At 38.6% G+C, this 18,370-nt stretch overlaps 1 protein-coding gene across 6 annotated transcripts in view; it reads right to left on the bottom strand.

Annotated features, from left to right (window-relative positions):
* LOC149072965 (RAC serine/threonine-protein kinase-like) overlaps nucleotides 1-18,370 on the bottom strand; it is a 75,456-nt gene that overhangs the window by 53,689 nt on the left and 3,397 nt on the right. For all 6 annotated transcript variants that reach the window (XR_016194492.1, XM_089247051.1, XM_089247049.1 and 3 more), the window contains exon 2: nucleotides 1,365-1,491. Coding sequence is in view for 5 of the 6 variants with exons in the window: in XM_089247051.1 (XP_089103177.1) it covers nucleotides 1,365-1,470 (106 nt within the window). In the remaining variant the exon portion in view is untranslated. The remainder of the gene's footprint in view (nucleotides 1-1,364; nucleotides 1,492-18,370) is intronic.

Below are 18,370 nucleotides of genomic sequence, written 5' to 3'. Positions count from 1 at the left end.
AGCTATGTCAGATTTGTGTTAGTGAAACTTAGCAGTGTGCTTGTGTGTTCGTCCAGCATTTGACGCGATTCGTGTTCAGTAGGTGGTGCCATCTACCCTCCAAATTGCTAAATTTTGAAACTTAATGTATACATATATACATATTTGTGTTGTAGGTCTGTGTGATGGTTGTGGCAACACAGCGTTTTCTCAAAGTTGGAGAACCTTAGAAAATCATATTTAGCCAATTACCACTGTGCAATAGTGGGTTTCGAACCTGGACTTTTGCCAAAGGAAAAATCCGAGGAGGGAATAGAAGGCTGTGCCCCCCCCCACCCAAGAAGATCAAAAATTAAGAGTATTTTAAAATATTTTGGTAGAAAATTAAGATATTGGAAAAAAACACATTCTTAAACTATGTTAATTTAAAAATGTTTTTAATAAATGGTGTGACCCAGTGTTAGTGACCCAAAATTTTCTGTGGAAGAAATCCTTGTGCCCCTTCAAAGGCTGATTCTGCAAACACACCCCTGATTTTCACGGTGCGAAATGGCGATGACTGCATAGCAGATAGATGACAAAACTGTGAATATTCAAGGTTGAGTTTTTACGGAATCAGTCCCCTCCCCAACAATCCCGGAAAATATTTTACAATTTGAACGGGCATCCATGATTTTTAAAAAAAAAATTACATTTTCAGTCTTGTAGGAACCAAGCGAATTTACTCCAAAAAGATGCTGTCTTTGAATGTTGGTAGTTAGCCATAGAAGTACTGTAATTTCTGGTATGTGATCTGCAATTTCTGGTATGCAATATGCAGAGAGGAAAAACTTTCCAAAATTAGAAAAGTCGGTATACAGCTCTTCATTCAGGGAGACAACTCTAGATATCTCATCTAATTCTTTAACAACCCTGGGTTATATCAATACAATAAAGTACAGTAAAAAACTTCAAAGTGGTAAAACTACTTTTGAAGGTCACATGATCATGATAGATGGTAGAAAGAGGGGAAGTGTGAAGGGGTTTTTCTTAGTACTTTTTTCTTCTTCTTAGAACTGGAAAAGAACGCACCAGGTGGGACGCGTGAACCAAATTTTTATGCGTTCCTTTTCAAGATTCTGGGTATTTGACATGCTATAGCATGTCAGCGGCACCTCTGATAAATATTCTTAAGGATCTTCTTTAGAAGGACTATTATAAATAACTGGAGAATATTCTCAAGTTATTTATATAATAGTAGTTTTTCCAAAGAATATTCTCCTAAAGATTATTCACGAGAATTTTAATCCTAGCAAAGACAAATTCTGAAATTATGTATTGTAATCTATACATATTCTGAGGTAAAGAAATTTTTTTTCAATAACATGAATTTAAAAGTTACTAACCTCTTTTCAACAGCCAACCTTCTTTAACAATATTTGCTGGGGGTTGAGGAGTTAAAGAACTAGAATTCAAGCTACTCATTGTCGTGCTACTCATTACAGCACTCATGGTTGCTATTTCTTTTCATAACTAGAAGGAAAAAAAAAATCTTAATTCAAATACAATGATATAAATAAGAGTGATTTGCAATATCTTTATCAATGCAAGTGTTTGCTTAAATTCGCTCAAAGGCTATAGCTACAGAAAGCAACCTGGAGGCATACCATCTTCTAATGCTTAAAAAGAACAATCTGAGAAACAAGGATAATCTGTGATTTACAAGGGGAAAAGGGAAATTTTGGTACCAGCTCTGTGAACAAGCATTGTTTTTGCTGCATGTGTATGGAGAAGGAGTGGAGTGAACCACTCAATGAGATTTTGATTATGATATTTTACACTCGCTATAGCATTGCGTTTGTGAAAAAAATAATTTTTTTTCAAAATAATCATTAATAAAACATAAAATAGTTTGATTTTATTACACAAACAGTAGTTTTTCTTGCGAAAGAAACGGGCGAGTGATGCATTTTCTTTTGTCAAATAAGGAATCAGCATTTTACAAGTGATCAAACTCAATTTGAAATTTATATATCAAAAAGTGTTCGCATATAAACTTGTAAAACCGCTGCAGATGGTCGTATAGTTATATAGGTTATCAATTACATGTAATTTCAGAACAAAAAAATATGAATGACACAAGACTGATTTTTTGAATTCTCGAAACTGCTAGCCTTGATCAATCACAATTGGTGATTGAATAAGAAAACCACTTCCCTGAAAACCAAATAATTTAAACTGACCACTGCAAAAATTATTTATAAATAGTAATCAAAGTCAAGGGAGAGGCAAACACAATTTCAATTATTCCTCATCTGACATGACAACATGTAACCTCATGAAATCCCATGTCGTCATCTACAAATATTTGTGGGGGGGGGGGGGGATCATGTTTATACATTGTGAGAATTGTATTTTAATGTTGTGTTAAAATATTCTGAGAAATACAATTAATATGAAGTTGTTTACCTCTTATACCGGTGGTTGGCAGCCAACTCCATTGGAGCAATAATCTATAATTTCATAGGCCAAGCTATATATATGACAGTCTAGGTTGTCGATGTTGTTTGGGATTCACTATCGCCGAAGTCCTATTGAGAATTCTGCTTTTGATTGAATGTTTATGGAAATTTATATTACGATATTTTTTTAATCGTGTAACAAATGAATATGTAAATTTTCTTGCTCTGTGATGATTGGTTCTGCAATCTTACTGGGGTGGAACTTTGACTTTATATATCGCTTGTATGCTGTAAGTGATCCCTTGTTTTCTCGCTCTCATTTCATAAGGAAGTAACCTAAGTGCCCTAGGACACCTGTTTCCAGTAGGAAGCAGACCAATGATGTATCCTAAGGTGTGAGATGCTGGTTATCTTCATCCTGATTTCGAATGGCTCAATAGTCAGATTGATCGGCGACTGGTCCAGAAAGAGATGGCTGCTGGCTCGATGAAATGATCATTGCTAGAATGAATGTGCCCTACATGATAGCCATTTACATTGCTTGCGTGCCCTCAGATACGAGAAAGAGGTGTAAACTGTATGGACTTTCTTATTCCTTCTATGTGTTGTGCATGTAATTCGACACAAAACAGAGGTACATTTTTACAGACGCCCAGATTCTTTCAATCTGTCATCTGTGTGTTAATGCAGAAAGGTAGCACAATAAATGCGGACTCCTTGATTTAGAAACATAGCACATCTGAGGATGCAGGAAGAATGGGTGGAGATACGGGGGAAGGCATGCCACCCCCCCCCCCCCACCCAGCATCAATCACAGAGCAGACTGATCTAACGTAACTGCATAAAAATTAATTGACATCATCATGTCCCCCCAGTCTTTCAAAGTCTATCTCCACCTATAGTGGGAAAGAGGACCATATTCCTGACTCCAAGAAAGTTGACCTTTTATATCCTGAATTAATTTACCAGTAACTTTTTAATTATATTTCTGCATTATTAGATAAGTTTTGGTGCAGAATAACTCTAGGGAAAAAAAAAAGGAGTAAAATAATTTTTACAGTAATGTGGGGAATGCATTAATACAATTAAAAGGGATACTAAGATATTTAATGAAGATCAACGGATTAAACTAAGAAACAAAATAATACAACACAAAAGCGTCAGTGTGGGAGGCCACGTCTGGTCTCACCCACGTACACGTCGACGTCTGCCTGAGCTCCATATACATCGTTAGAGGGCGCTCGTATATTACCGTGAAAGATAGGACGTCTTCCTTCCTACATCGGCCATTCTGATCTGTAGCATGCGCCCTCGCATGTGGAATACGCGTACATGTAATATGTACATACAAATAAGCAAATAGACAAAAACTTGCCAGGAAAAAAAATGGACATCGAAAAATTAAAAAAAAAATTTGGCGTAATATGGTTAAACGGCAATAATAATTATAATAAAAGGCATCTTAGAAATAATAATCACTAAGCACATCCGCAAACAAAAAAAAAGATTTAAAAAATACTGACTCATAACTAAAAATTAAAACATGTAAAAATAAAATCAGCGAGAAAAAACACATCATGAGAAAAATTATCGAAAATTAGAAGACACACTAAAAGAAAGAAAATATATATACATAAACACACAAAAAAAATATTACGTAAGTTTCGAAATAGCACGTCTAGAGAAAAATGATAACACGCTTAATCGTGAAATAATACGCTCATAATCATAATAATCATCTATCATTCATGGAAATACGAAATCAATAGGATCATGAACAAAAAAATCAATTGCATTAAAATGAAAAAGAAAGTAGAAAAAAAAGTATACACATAAAATAAAATGAATCAATTCAAATATTCATATTATTGTGACAACGTCGTTCAGTTTTTGAGTGGAGGTCTTCTATGATAGTTATACGTCTTTCTAACCTTTGACATATGTTTGAAGTTTTTGTTGGACGTCGGCAGATGTCCAAGGTGATTTATATTGTAGGTGTTCAAAGGGGTATCGTCTTTCTGAAGGGAATGCAAACAACTCTGTTTGGCATTCTTTCTATTAGGTTTCGGAACAGCTTTAAGAACTTTGTTGGATGTCCGAAAAGACATGGTGACGGCCAAAACTGCAACGAAGAGGTATGCTGCAACACTTATATATGAGAAATATTTTAGAGATAATAGCAGAAGCTATAAATATTCGGAAAGGGTTTCTGACGGACGCATTTTCCGTTGTTGAAGTCGTCTATGCAATTTGGCACTGCTTATCTTCATGCTAAATTCCTCAAGTAGTGCTCCCTTTAATGCTTTCCAAGTGGTTAGCCCTCTTTGGGATTGCACGAACATTTTCACTGGGCCTACAAGGTTTCGTTTTACCAGTATGATTTTTTTTTTTTCAGTTAGGGAGGGAAAAAGGGAAAAATTCTCCTCCACGTCCCCAATGAAAGCATTCACACCATATGTGTCTTTCCCCGAGAAAGACCTCATCGTCTCTTTCAAGTCGTTCAAAACCAGCCAATAACATCTGTCTTGACAGCTATGATGGTTTTATAAGGGAGGGTTCGGAATCGTCGTCACTGCAACATTTTTGTTTACATGCAGAGGATCCCGTGGGGTGAACGAGTCACTGTTCTGCTTAGTGTGAGGGTAGATATGTGGTGGTGTCGCGTCGGTGAGTAGTGGGTGTTCTTTTTTCTTTCCATGAACTGAAGCCTGCGATCTTCCTGATAAGGAAGAGTTCGCGTCATCATCATCATCACTGTCCTCCTCTGAAGAATTATTACTACTATAATTATTGTGAAAGTCTTGCACATTCGACAAAAAATTAAAAATTTTTGGTCCTGGAAAAAGATCCGGCCCTGGATTTCTTGAGGACAACCTGGAATAAGTTCATAATAAACGACCTCCAGTTGCCAGGACGACAGATCATCCCCCCATCAGATTAAATAAGGCAGTAACCGGTAACTCCTCCCAAGAAATGTTGCCAGAGCATGGAGACAGGGCCGGTCTTAGACCTAGTGGCGCCCGGTGCAAAAAAAGTAGTCAGCGCCCCCCCCTCCCCAGGCTCAGATTCAGAGTGATGTGTCAGAGGAGGCAATTTTTGCTAGTCATTACTGTCCCGTAATTCATCCTACGATATTAGCAGACTCTAGGCGGGGGTGATCGTCCCCATCGCCCTCCCCCTCTCGGTTGGATATTAAGGGACGAAGAAGTTTGAAAAGCTTTCTTCCTAAACAAGCATAAAACCCCAACCTGTTTGATTTAAAACATTAAAAAAGAAAAACATCACACATTTATGCAGGATACTCATCACAAAGGATCTATCTTCATCATACTTATTTTAGCTGAATTTCATGATAAACTTCAAGTAGTGCACGCATCACGTACGGGCAAAGCTGATAATAAAAGTGGTTAAATTAAAGTGAAATTACGTATGATTTCTTTCATATTTATAAGACTCATGAACTTCATTTGAAATTATCCCTTTCAGACCCAGTACTAAGAAACAGAAGGGGCAGGCAAACACCTGCTAAAGCACCGGCTCTGCAACTTGGGCAGGCCCGTAACTATACTGAGGCAATTTGGGCGGTGCCCCTAGCCGAATGGGAGGGGGCTGCTTGTAACTCTTTTTTCTGAGCATAACAATTTCAAAAGAGACTCCAAGAAAAGACTGCTTTCGAGAAAGCACGCTACGGCCTTAGGAAGGGGCGGGGCCGTCTTAAGAGCGTCATGGGCTTCCCCCCCCCCCGGGCCAAGTGGTTTTTCTGTGAGGCCCTACCTAATAAATTCTAGAAAATTTTAACTAGATCTCATTTTCGTGAGGCCCATCTACACTTGAGGCTTCCGGGCCCCTCCCGGGTGGGCCCATGCATTAAGACGGCATTGGGAAGGGGTTGTTTTTTTTTCTCTGTGTAGATTTTTTTAACCTCAGATACTTCAGCTTTAATTTCAACGATAACGCATAGTTCTTGAAGTTTGTACTGAACATCCCTGATGTTAAAAAAAGAATATCTCTAAAGTGAAAAGAAGCATTTCGCACGCGCGTTTGTGCATACAGAATCTAAAAGGATTATGCATAATCACCGGTAAAAGGATAAATGTTGCAAAATTTATCAAACTTACCGAGACGATTCATGTTTGTGAGACTTGTACAGAGCGAACTGTTATGAAAAAGGAGTTCGATCTATGGTTCTATTATTTTGAATTTGCTCAGCTAATCGTAACTTCCAACTGTTCTTCCTACATCTTTTAATGGCAACAAAACACCACTCAATTTGCTCCTGAAAAACCTCGCATTTCTCTCTTTCAGATGTTATCTTTCCATTTCCTAAGAACTTTTAGTTCCAGAACTCAGGACTTCTTTTTTTCTTGTTTCGCGGCGCCAATCCAAATGGTTTCCAATATGTTTTGTATCTAATATGCTTCCCAAATGTTTTCCACTGTGCCTCAAATCGTAATTAATATTTAAGCTTACCTTACAGTTACAGGCATCTAGATTAAGTTCACACTATGATTCGTATTCCCAAATAATGTATAACATACTGGAAAAATTACATGTTTTAATCAACTGGCACACTATTTAATTAATAGATCTAGGTGCAAAACAATGTTGTGAAGCATATCTTAGTTACAACGATACCAATGGAATAAAGCAATACATATTTTGCACCTCAATCTTTTTCTTAGTTTCAAAAACAGAATTGGTGGGGGGGGGGGGTTATGATTGTGGAATATAGTTTGAAAAGCTGTTTAAAAAAATCAAATTGAATTTCCAACATACGTTCCTCATTAGTTTCTTGAAAGGGTCTTTTTAGAGTCCCGTTGTGGCCACACCTTACCAAGGCCTCCTAGACAGAGATACTGTCTAGGAGTCTTTACTATTACTCACCGGGTACGTGGGACAAGATCCATGAAACTCTGAATAGATGTTCAGTTGTGTATGTACGGTTTCTTACAATTTTCGACACACACACACACGTTGCACCCAGGGGCGGGTCGAGACAAAATCTCCATCCGAGCGGGACCTATTTTTGGATCCCCTCTGACCTCCCCAATTAGAAAAAAAATATTTTCTTTCAATCGCTTCGTTTTGATGCGTGCAAAGGAACAGCAATATTTTGTGTCATAACATATCATGTCGAATGTTTTTTCCCCCTTTTACCTTGACGCTCCTTCTAGAGCGGGCAGAAATCATTTTCCAATTTTTTCGCCCTTTTACTTCGGACTTAACGCCCCTCCTAGAGAAGGGCACAAATAAGTTTTCCTAATTTTTTTTGCCCTTTCACTTCGGATTAGACGCCCTTCTACACACCGAATTTTAATACTCCTCACAACACAGGAAAACACTTTGGCTCTCGTTAGTAGAAAAATTGGGTGACCACACAAGAGGGTGATTCCTCTATAATTTCTATTTTTTACTGCACAACAAAAGAGGAAACAAATTGCGTCTCCCCCAAAATCTCCTGCAGGGGTAAACGAAAAGAGCTCGAGAGAGCGTGTATTTATATCTGACCAAAATGTACTGTACATATATAAGTACACTGCCAGAGTGACTGAGTTATTTAACATACATGTTCTTGAACCTAAGGGGGCATTTTTAAACTTCCATAGCCTCTTCAGTCATATTTTTCTGTGGCCCGATGCCTTTGGTATACACTGTCCCCTGTACTACTTTGTTTTTCCATGTGTCTGCCCTGTGTTCTGTAGGACTATTTTGCCACACACAAACTCCAGTCATATATTGCCATACAGCAATTTCCAACCAGTGGAGCTGGGTGGGAAATGAAGTCACCATCTATCGATGGTCGCCCCAGGCTCGGTAGGTAAAGAACTTTTTTCTGACATTCTATGCCCAGATTCAAACCCATGGACTTTGACAGTAACCTTCATAGCAAAAAATGAGCATCTTGGGACTCTGCACTGTTTTGTAAGACTGGGCGATGTATGGATTTATAATAAACCACCAATGTAAGGTCCCACATCGATATCCCGATTTAATGATTTTCATCACACCGATATATCAATTCTGATATCAAGCATTGCGATGCCGATTTAGCTTACACATGTGAGCAATATGTCAAAGAAAACCGATACCCTTACAACGAGTTGAAATCCAACTTAGCTAATGCGCATGCGTGATATACGAGGTAGAACCGATATCCCTACATTGAGTTGAAATCTGATTTAACTAACGTGTGTGAATGATTTTTATTATCTGATATAGACATCAGCAGGCATGGTGGAACTGATTTTGGGAGCGAGTACATATGTGTGAATGCTGACTTTGCTTTCTGTCAGCGAACAAGGAGGGAAGAAGGATCTATATTCATATATAGCTTCATTATCAGTGAAGCCGGACGACAGATTTTCCAGTACTCTATCGAAAAACAAAGTGACGTCATTTGATTCTTCATGTGACCATCTCGAATATGTGAAACCGCTGTTGTTTGATAAATTTTTTTGCACTGTCTTAATCCACACAACTTCCTCTTATTTTTGAACAGATGCCACATATATCACTTACTATCAAGATATTTATAATTTTTCTGAAATTTGATTTTTGATGAATTTTTTCCATAACTCATACATGCAATGCTAAATCAATGAGTTACGCTCAGAAAATCTATAAAAACAATTATTAGAAATTTTTCGTTATGGGGGAGAATTAGAGAATAAACCTTTTGATTTTTCATATTAATCAGGTATGAATTAATTTTAAAAAGTTATGATTTAATCATTTTCTTCATAACTCAGCCCCGCATTACTTGTTGCATAGCTACCACAAGAGCATCATGGGTCTCAAGCCAAGTTATTTTTCTGAGGCCCTACCTGGCCAATTCTCGAAAAATTCAACTACTCCTCATTTTTCGGAGGCCCCTCTTCTCTTGATGTGCAGGGTAGGCCCATGCATTAAGACGGTACCGTAGGTGGGCCCCCAAAGCCAAACTTTACATGGGCCCTTCTATAGTAAATTTATAGCATGGAAAAACATTATGGTAACTGCCGTGCTTGTCCACAGGGCCCCAATATTTAAACATATATTCACTGACTGATCTTAGTTTCGCAACTCCTCCCATGCCAAAGTTGTCCCCAACCATAGGCAGATATAGAGGGGGCGACCGCCCCCATTGCTTTCCCCCATTCATTAAAAAGCACCTTCCCTACAAGGAGCTTTCATCTGCTTATGGTCAGGATGGCATATCGCAGGGCTCTTACTTTGATTAATTTTTTTGTAAAATATCCTACTTTCTAGGTTCTATCTTACTTTTCCCATTTTTTTTCATCAAATCTTGACAACAAAATTTTTGTAACTTTTTTTAAATGAAAAAGGGAATCACACATCAAAATATTGCCAAATAATATAAATGCAATGGATTGCAATTAATGATTTTGCCAAAGCAAAGGTTGTATCGAGAGATAGAGGGCTTTTTCTCAGCCCGAGATATCAAGGAAACAGTTATTTTCTGGATATTATGCTGAGGTGAACTCGGAAAGAAAAGTCATCACGTCTCCGCCTTTTTTCATCATCTTTCTTTCCAAGTTCACCTCAGCATAATATCCGGAAAATAACTGTTTCCTTGATATCTTGGGCTGAGAAAAAGCCATCTATCTCCCTAAACCGTCCCACCCGGGGGCCATTTCCTGAAGTTAAGAGAGGCTACTAATGCCTCTACTTCAGTGCCTCACGCCACAGTGCGTGAAATAAGGAAGGCAAGGCCATGTCTCCAGTGGCATAGATGGTAGCAAGAGGGCCTGGGTTCGAGTCCCGTCGGAGACATGATGACTTTTCTTTCCGAGTTCACCTCAGCATAATATCCGGAAAATGACTGTTTCCTTGACAGGTTGTATCATTTTTTCATGTTGTTTTGGGGGGTAGGGCTGTGTGTGGGCCATGTGGTTTATTAATTTTTCTTTTCCTGAGTTTGAGGGTTCAAAAACTCATTTTGTGTCAATGCAATTCTTAAAAAGTTGTCTTCATAATTTAATGCGCATTGTCGATGAGAGTTGACAGATTGGACTGTGGAAGACTTAAAAAGAGAATAATATCATGAGGAAAAACAAAATAATTATCTGTGGTTGCTAGGACACTGTTTTGGCCATAAACTGTTTTGTGTTGCCAAGTCATTTCTGTTACTGTGCTTTGGCTAGAGCCAGGATACTGAAATTGTGCTATGAAAAAAAAATGTAATTGAAAATGTTTTTAAAAATAAAAAATTTAATTCCCCCCCCCCCATACGGCTACAATTATGTTGTCTTGGTGGGGGATACCCCCTCCTACTCTTTCAAATTTTTTGAGTGGAAGCCCTGCGTATTGATATATCATTATATCGTAATGTTGATGATGTACCATGATGTAAAATTTTTTAATATTGCTTGGCCCTAGTGTTTTGATATTTGATTTTCTGTGGCTCCATGCATTTATTTCGCACAGTCCATGGTACAGCGCTTTGCCTTTTCATATTTATTCACACCTCAAAGTTGGAGAACTACAGAAAACCAACTGCAGCTGACTACCATTGTGTCGCAAACGTGATTCGAACCTCAATCCTCATGATTAGATTTCAGCACGAAACAGGGTTTTTCGCATACAACAGTGCAAAGTGTATGGTGAGAGTAGATGAAACAAGTGAAAACCACAGAACAGCACAATTAGTCTTGGGTGATTGCTACCGCAGACTGCTCAGCTGGATCGTATGTTATCAAGATCAGATAGTCAAATCAGATTACCACCCAGCTGAATAAGGAATATAGTGGAGTGGGTAGTCTGTATATGGACCATGCAATGCTCACTTCATCTGAAAAAAATTATGCAAAACAAAAACTATTTTTCAGTACAATCACCATGTAATTCGAGCCAAGAAAAAGTTTTTTTGCATTACTTCATCATCATCATAAAAAATCTTTTGTCATAGTGAACTTTGAACTTCTTAGAAATCCATCATAGGCAGAAATAGATATGAAAGGCTCAGGGAGGGGGGCATCTTAAGAGTATTATGGGACCCGGGCGAACTGAGTTTTCCGAGACTTTACCTGGCTAAAAATGCTTGCCTATAAAGTTACTACTAACAATTTCAATCTTACCTCATTTTTGTGAGGCCCATGCGTTAAGACAATACTGGGGGAGCACGATAATGAAAGCTGGGGGTATGATGATGTCAATTCATATGTATGCATATACATTAGATCAGTCGGCTCCATCATTGCAGCTGGGGACTCCATCATTGCATCACTCTCCATGCCCTTCCCCCCATCTCTGCCCATGGGAATCCGTTCAGTTGATCTAAGAGCTGGTAAACAAAGCAAGGTAAACCCTTGGGAGAGTGCAGTCATGGCAAGCCAAAACTCCAGGGCTGGACAAATCTATTGCCCGACCTGCAAAAATTCTATCCAGGCATGTATTTTTTTCAACCACATGCCCAATGGGGGCATATAAAATAGCATACAAGAAAACACTTTTGTATTTTAATTCTTGGCAGCAATGCAAATATTTCTCCAGAATCTCTTTTTTTGTAACATTTGAAATGAAAAAAAAGGTCTTAAAAACTAATTTTTATGTTACTGAAATTACCACAAGGCAGGGCTCAGTTATTTTGTGACTCATCACAATAACTCTATGAGCCTGTAATAATGCAAATATAGGTATTCACGGCATTATAATACAGTGTCCAGAAATCTTGCTTGGGGATGGAGGTGTTCATATGTAAAATGGGCAAACTATTTTGATACTTATTCTAATTGAAATAGGAGTTATGTTGCCGTTAAGGGTTTAAAAGAAAAATCCTTTGTTAAGGACTTCCTCGACACACAGTATAATGAGGTTTGTTGATGGTAGCTTATAAATAATCATTATTTAGGAGCTACTACAGTAACCTCTTAATAACGGACACCCATGGGACCAAATATTTTGCCTGCTATTGGGGAGGTTGTGACGATCTCCGATCCGAGATCGCACAACAATCCTAGATTGTACGTCTCCCGAGGAGCTGCAACGATTAGCTTGCATTTCCCGGTTCTTTAACATTTTATTCTAGTAGCCATTGAATGGATGACAACAATGAAAGAAACAAGATTTTGATTAAACTATGAGCATTTATTCAATTATATGTTAACTATTAATATAACGCTTTATCAACAATTATCACAATTAAACCTTTCTCTCAATATTATAACAGAACAATAAAACAGAATGGTCTCACCGCCATGTCCAAGTTTTCATGTATTAGTTCACATCGTCCGATAGACACTCCCAGGTGTCTACCTCACAGCAGAAGATTCCCCACACCAGCATCAGAGGGGTTTGGTGTCTCCAAACACGTTGAGATCACAGCTCAGCCACTATGTAGGGAACTGGAGGCGAACGTCCACGGGTAGCCAGTCTGGCCACTAACCAATCCACAGGCAACGGGATCACGACGACATTGGGTTTTCGCATGAAGACCAGCGATGAGACAGGTGAGGTGCCAAGGGCACACCTCTACAGTTTCAACACATTATTTCAGAGAGATGATCTAGCTTACACCTCAACAGGGTGTGACGCCTTAGTGATTAAGACAAGACGTTAGTCGGAGGAAGGTAGAAAAGGAATGTAAGTCGTAATGAAGCACATCTCTCGCTGGTTTTTATATAGCAGCATTCCCATAGTGCTTTACGATAGAACCAATCACAAGATCGAAGGTGCGGTATCGAGCTTGCATCTAATTTACATAATTTCATGAGAGAAAAGGAAATATTGTAAAAATTATGATATTGAATCTGGCAACCAAACATAACAGCGGCCGATCGGCAGACATACGATCGATTCCGGAGACAAAAAGGTAAAACAAACGAAAATCTATTAAAATGACTAGAATAAGGACGATTTCCGCGGGGCCTAATGTTACAGAGCGACGTCATCTTCCTCACGTAGACGTACGTTTATCGGCTATGTCACTGCACTAGTGCGGAGAGAATTTCTTCTTAGTATGCAAATAAGCCTAGATGGCACTTGGAGCACTTTAACTGGTATAAGAAGGCATAGTTCCTTCTTATTTGGCTGCTTTTGTGATTCGTTAGCACGTGAGCACAGCTGATGTGCTAAGAGTTCTCCATCTTTGGAAGCGATCTGCCAAGTTTTTGCTGAGGTCTCTGAAAAATAATGGATTGAACTTCGCCCTTCACTGAGGATCACCTCTACCAGAAGTTGGCTATGCCGAGTTGTCAGATACTCTTCTCGATCTGCTATGCTGAACTAACCTACCATTCTTGAACGCTGTTGCTTCGTCATCATTAGATGGACAAAATCCAATATCGGGAGCCTATGCATCCATCGCCACCAACTGGAACCTATGGACTTGTCGCCGATCGCTCACCTTCGTTGACCGGGATTCTACGGACTAGTCGCCGATCATTCTTCTCTGCCAACAGGATTCTACAATCTTGGTGCCGATCGTTCATTGCCGCCTATCGGACCCTACGACCTCGTCGCTGCCGCCGATCACTCATCACCGTTGACTGCTCGTCGCTGCTAATCGGATTCTATGGTTTCATCATTATTGACCGGACCCTTACAGACTCGTTACTTGTCAAGAGGACTGATTGTTTGTGGACTTACCTCAACCCCTTCAAATTCCCAGACTCATGAAAAAAATGATTAATTTTTCAGTTCAGAATTATTTGTTAGAAAACCTAATAAATTATTTGTTCATTGTCAGTGTGTCTTTGCCTGGTCACTTGAAGCGATGCATACAAAAACCCTTAATGCAATGAAAACCTTGCAAGGTACCATATGCAGTAGAACCTTGTTTATACGACTATCAAATTTATACGATGTTTGACTGAGTCACAATTGGTACCTATAATTATGTTACTGTGCGTAAAAGTGATTCACTACTGGTTATGCATAATCATCAATCGTCTCAATGAAGAAATTGATTAAATTTCGCTACATTTATCACTTTTACCAGTAATTATACATAATTCCGAAATAAAGTTGGAAAGCCTAATAAATATAGAAAAAAAAATTTATAACCTTTCTTCTTTAAAATAATTACTTTTACCCATACATGATACGTGCATTACACATACTTTGAAATAAAAATTAAAATAAGTGCGAAGAAGAGAGAAATAAATGTTCTTAACAACATTATCAGTTATGTTGGCTTTCTTCACACGTATCAACATGCGCAAACAAAACCAACATTACCATTCGGAATCAGCATCCTAGACCATAGTTATGTTCAATTGATCGAGTAATTAATTGACAGAATATCATATTTACCAATGCGAGAGCTCAAGATTATACGTAATCACCAGGGAATATGACAAATCCTTGATTTATGAACAAAAATTCATTAATTAGAGTTTGGAAAACAAATAGAGGTTTGCCTGATTTTACTGTCCACTACTGAGAGTGTCTGCTAACGGGGAGGGAAATACATTAAAGCTCTATTCCATAGGACTAGGGATCAGAAAAGTGTCCGTTATGGGAGGTTCCACTGTAGTGCTTATTATTTAATTTCCAGCTAGGACTTTGTTAGAGAATTGCGATGGATTATGTAGTCAATGCATTTTAATTTATTTTATTTTTATGACCCTTATTATTTTGCGGCCTAATGCTGCTGCTGCTTCCTTCACACCGAAGTTCAGTGCCGAGAAGTAAACGGGCTATGATTTATCATGAGCAAAGTGAACAGAAACTTACTTCTTTTCGGACACCAACAGCATAGAAAGTTGTAATTGACAGATTTCAGATTTTCAATTAGTGACCACTTTAAACTTATCGGTGCATTAACAGTTACCACATTAAACAGCATCAGTAGTCCAAAAATTTATTAATTTGGCCCTGAACGTAATGGGATATCTTAAGGAGTGGGGAGGATAAGAAAAACAATTTCTGACTGGGACAGCAAGACAAATAAGACTGTTGACAAGATGAAAAACAGCAGTTTCCCAGTCAGTAGTGATAAGGCAGATTCACAAGGCTGTAGCAAGGGGGAGGGCTTGGGGGTCTGATCCCCCCCAGAAATGTGAGAAAATGACCGGGAAAAATATAGACAAATCTATTGTTCCATCACTTCCGTTCCCCCCCCCCCTGAACAAAATTTCTAGCTATGGGCCTGCAGATTCAGATGAGATTTATATTAAAAAATTGTGTATTTGCGGCCGTTTAAGTATTACGTCATCATCGATGGAGGGGGTTTCCGATTTGCTGACTTTTGATGACAAGGGGGAGTTTGGATAATGCTTACGTCATCAACCAACCTTTATGAAAATATGAAATATTTTTTTTAATGGTATCTTACTCGGTGAACCAAAAACGAGAAAAACTTTCGATAGTTTGTGGGCACTTGAAGTAACATTCCCCCCTATTCATAAGTGCCCCACGGAGCCACTTCAGTGATCTCTAAATGTTTCGCAGATCCAAGCGATCTGGAAATGTGTCCGGGCCGCTTAAGTGCTCTGGAACTGTGCCACGCATCACTTAAATAATCTGAGAATGTGCCGCAGGTAACTTGAGTGATGTAGAACCACACTGAGGGCCACTTAAGTGCTCTAAAACTATGTCACATGTCACTCAAGAGATCTCTAAATGTGTCACAGATCGCTTAAGTATTCTGGAACTGTGTCCCAGGTCATTTACGTGATCTGAAAATATGCCACGGGCCGCTTAAATGCTCTACAAATAACCCCCAGGGCCATATTTGGTCCACGGGCCAAGAGCCTTTATGTGATTTATCATTATATGGCTTAGAGGGTGGGTCGAAATGAATTTATTAAAGATAAATTCTGAGTTCGTAGCCTTCAAATAGCATTGAAATTAACAGAAATCAATTATAATAACATATAAAAGGTATTTACTCTCTTCCAAAGTTTTTTTGCATTAAAAAAAAATTTGATCGTGGGGGGGGCTCTTCCCCCTATGCCCCCCCCCCCGTGTTCGTCTCTGATCTCACCAATATGCGTTAGGATTCAGAGGGGCAGAGCTGATGACGAAATTTTGCTGACAAGGGGGGAGAGAAGGGGCTAAAAATTTGCTTACGTAATACACACTTGAACGGCACCTTCATTACAATTTTTTTTGAAGAGGACTATGTGAACAACTATTACCTTAAAATATTTTGTAAGCTCTTTTTAACAATGAGAAATGATTTTTACAAAGAAATAAGTGAATTTAATAATAATATTTAGTAATATTTTTCGGGCATGTAAAATATTGATTTGGGCATGTATTATTTTAAGTCAGATGTGTTTTAAGCCAGGCATTTAAATTTTTGGTTTTGCAGAACTGGACAGATCTCCAATGTTTCCACATCTGTGTAGTGGAGAATGGTTGAAGGCTGTGACCATAGGTTGTGGGCTAGACTAGCTATGCTTCATGCACTACTTCAGTATACATTTCAGTATATATGCCAAAGCCTCCTAGATGAGGACTAGTCTGGCTTCGAGTTTCAGGTCTGTCGAGTGCCATGTGATAACTAAAAAAAAAGCTGCCTGTTCTCTCTCTCACTGTGGGCAAGGCCGTCTTAATATGTTCTAAACTTTTTTCTGTGGAACTCCTTTTATTATCTTGATGAAAGAACCTAAAAAAATATTGCATGAATATTACTGAAAAATTACAATAGATACCCAGATACAATGAAGTGATGAGACCATTAAAAATATTCACAGTAAAGTGAAACTTTGGTTTACGAGCATAATTCATTCCATGAACATGCTTGTAATCCGAAACACTCATATATCGAATCGAATTTCCCCATATGAAATAATGACGATTCAAATAATTTGTTCCACAACCATCTCCCTCATACCAGCCCCTTTCAAATGAAAATTGCAGGTTGATTTATTTTGCGAGTGATAGTTTGTTTCAGGTTAACTTTGCAGTGAAGAGAAAGAGAGTGTATTCCTTCGCCGCAAAATATAGATCCCATACATTGGAGGTTTCTGATGATCATTTATATAAAATATTTTAATTTTTTTTGTGATTTCGAAAAAGATACTGAAAAAATACCATTTTGAACCAATGTATATTCGTTTAAAATTTTTAAATTATAAAAAATATTGGTTACCATTATCAAAAATCCATGGCGAGCTCAAGAACACTTTGACGCGATTTCCAAGAACTTTTCCCCGCCAATATCACTGTCGTGCTTTTTTTTTGGTTGCACAATTATATATATATATATATCGTCATTTTGTTGAATTTTCCAATAGATACAATTTTTCATTCAGTTTTGCATGTAGTTATAGGCCTACACACCCAGACGAATATTCAATCAGTTTTTTTTTTCTCCCAAAAATAGCCTCCAACGAATTCAGATATTCACTCATAGATTAGAGAAAGTGTCCCTCTTTCACGACAGCGGCGATACCGTTGTGAGAGGCTCTCTTTATGGGTGTAGGTTACGGTTCCAGGCGTCCCCCCTTTTTTTTAAATTATCTATATCTTGCCGTGTTCGTAGGATAGGGGTGGTTTCTGAATTCCAATAGCCGATAGTGGAGGGTGTTGACATAAGTAATGTCTCTTTCGCATCCACACCAACACGCCATCTTCTCCCCCACAGCAGAGGCTGTTCCTCCAGATGCCCCTTCCGTATCTCTCCAGATAAACATAAATAAGCAAGAGAGAGAGAGACCCACAATGGTTTAGGCTTGCAGTGGATACGCAATGATACGGAAGAGCATGGGCTTCACTCTAGAATCCCTGCTTCCATTAACACCCAAAAAAAGGTTAGACTAGGGGTTCTCAAACTGTATGCCTCCAACCTGTCGGGGCGCCATGGAGCAGTAGCCCAGACTAAGATTTTTTTGAAGAGATTCCTTGCCAAACAGCTCTGGAGAACAGTGGATAAGTGTTGATTAAGGAAAGGGGCACCACGGCCGGGAAAAAAATCAGAGAATCCCTAGGTTAGCCAGTCTTACATAGGCTTTTGCTTTGAATGACATTCCTGTAATTAGTGAAGTCTTAATGAATGGGTC

Source organism: Pholcus phalangioides, unplaced genomic scaffold (assembly GCF_987345545.1).
Source record: "Pholcus phalangioides strain wild (caught in Gottingen) unplaced genomic scaffold, Ppha-v1.0 ptg000017l_1, whole genome shotgun sequence".
NCBI classification, from domain to species: domain Eukaryota; kingdom Metazoa; phylum Arthropoda; class Arachnida; order Araneae; family Pholcidae; genus Pholcus; species Pholcus phalangioides.
The sequence above is the reverse complement of the archived record's forward strand: the minus strand, read 5'-3'. Positions and strand labels throughout refer to the sequence as shown.